General features: G+C 65.2%; 1 protein-coding gene across 1 annotated transcript in view; it reads right to left on the bottom strand.

Annotated features, from left to right (window-relative positions):
- Positions 1-205: 205 nt before the first annotated feature.
- CRTC2 (CREB regulated transcription coactivator 2) overlaps positions 206-850 on the bottom strand; it is a gene marked incomplete at both ends in the record, with an annotated part of 5,892 nt that continues 5,247 nt past the window's right edge. Inside the window, one exon of the mRNA XM_009887759.1 lies at positions 206-654. Within this exon, the coding sequence (XP_009886061.1) occupies positions 206-654 (449 nt within the window). The remainder of the gene's footprint in view (positions 655-850) is intronic.

Raw genomic sequence — 850 nt, 5'->3', positions numbered from 1 at the left:
TGGGATAAGCCGCGTCCCCTCCCCGGTCCCTGACCCCCGGTGGGGAGGGGTCCACGGGTTGGGCCGGAGGGGGGGTCAGGGCTTCCCTGGCATGTGGCTGAGATGAGGATGGAAACGAGACAAAGAGAGAGAAGTCGAGGGAGGAAGAGACGGAGGCGAGCGAGAGCGCGGCACGGGGCCGGCGCGGGCGATGGACCATGCATACCTGGGTGATGGAGGACAATGTGGGTGACATTGTTGGTGAGAACTGTTTGGGGTGCTGCCTTCTGGAGTCGCCACCCATTGGGAGGGTGAGGGGGCTGAGCGGGACCCGTCGGCGGGGCGAGGTGTTTATGGACGCCTGCACCATGGGGGCGTAGGAAGAGCCGCTCAAGCCGGAGGGCAGGCTGGGGTTGCTGGGGGAAGACTGCATGGGCTGGCTGCGGGGGGACGTGGGGAGGGAGGGATTGCTGAGCGAGGAGGAGAGGGAAGAGGGCAGGGACTGGTTGGAGAGCGAGGAAGGGATGGAGGAACTGCTTTGGGAGGATTGGAGCGAGGGGTTGCTGAGGGAGGACTGGAGCGAGGGGCTTCGCAGGGAGGCCTGGAGGTTGGGATTGCTAAGCGAGGACTGCAGGGACGGGTTACTCAGGGAGCTCTGCATAGGTGAGGTAAGTCCTGTGGGGACAAAAAAGAAGAGACACCACCGTTACCCACGGAATCGCCCCGCACCCCAGGCTCTCCTCCCCGGGCCGGGCCAGGCTGGGGCTCCCCGTCTGCCCCGGGTGGGATGGAAGGTGACGGAGGCGACCAAAACGATGGAGACAGAGACAGAAACACAGACACCCCAGGAATGGCACCGGTGGCGCAGGAC

This window comes from Charadrius vociferus, unplaced genomic scaffold (genome assembly GCF_000708025.1).
Source record: "Charadrius vociferus isolate BGI_N301 unplaced genomic scaffold, ASM70802v2 scaffold3916, whole genome shotgun sequence".
Taxonomy (NCBI): Eukaryota; Metazoa; Chordata; class Aves; order Charadriiformes; family Charadriidae; genus Charadrius; species Charadrius vociferus.
This window is presented reverse-complemented; position numbering and strand designations above follow the sequence as displayed.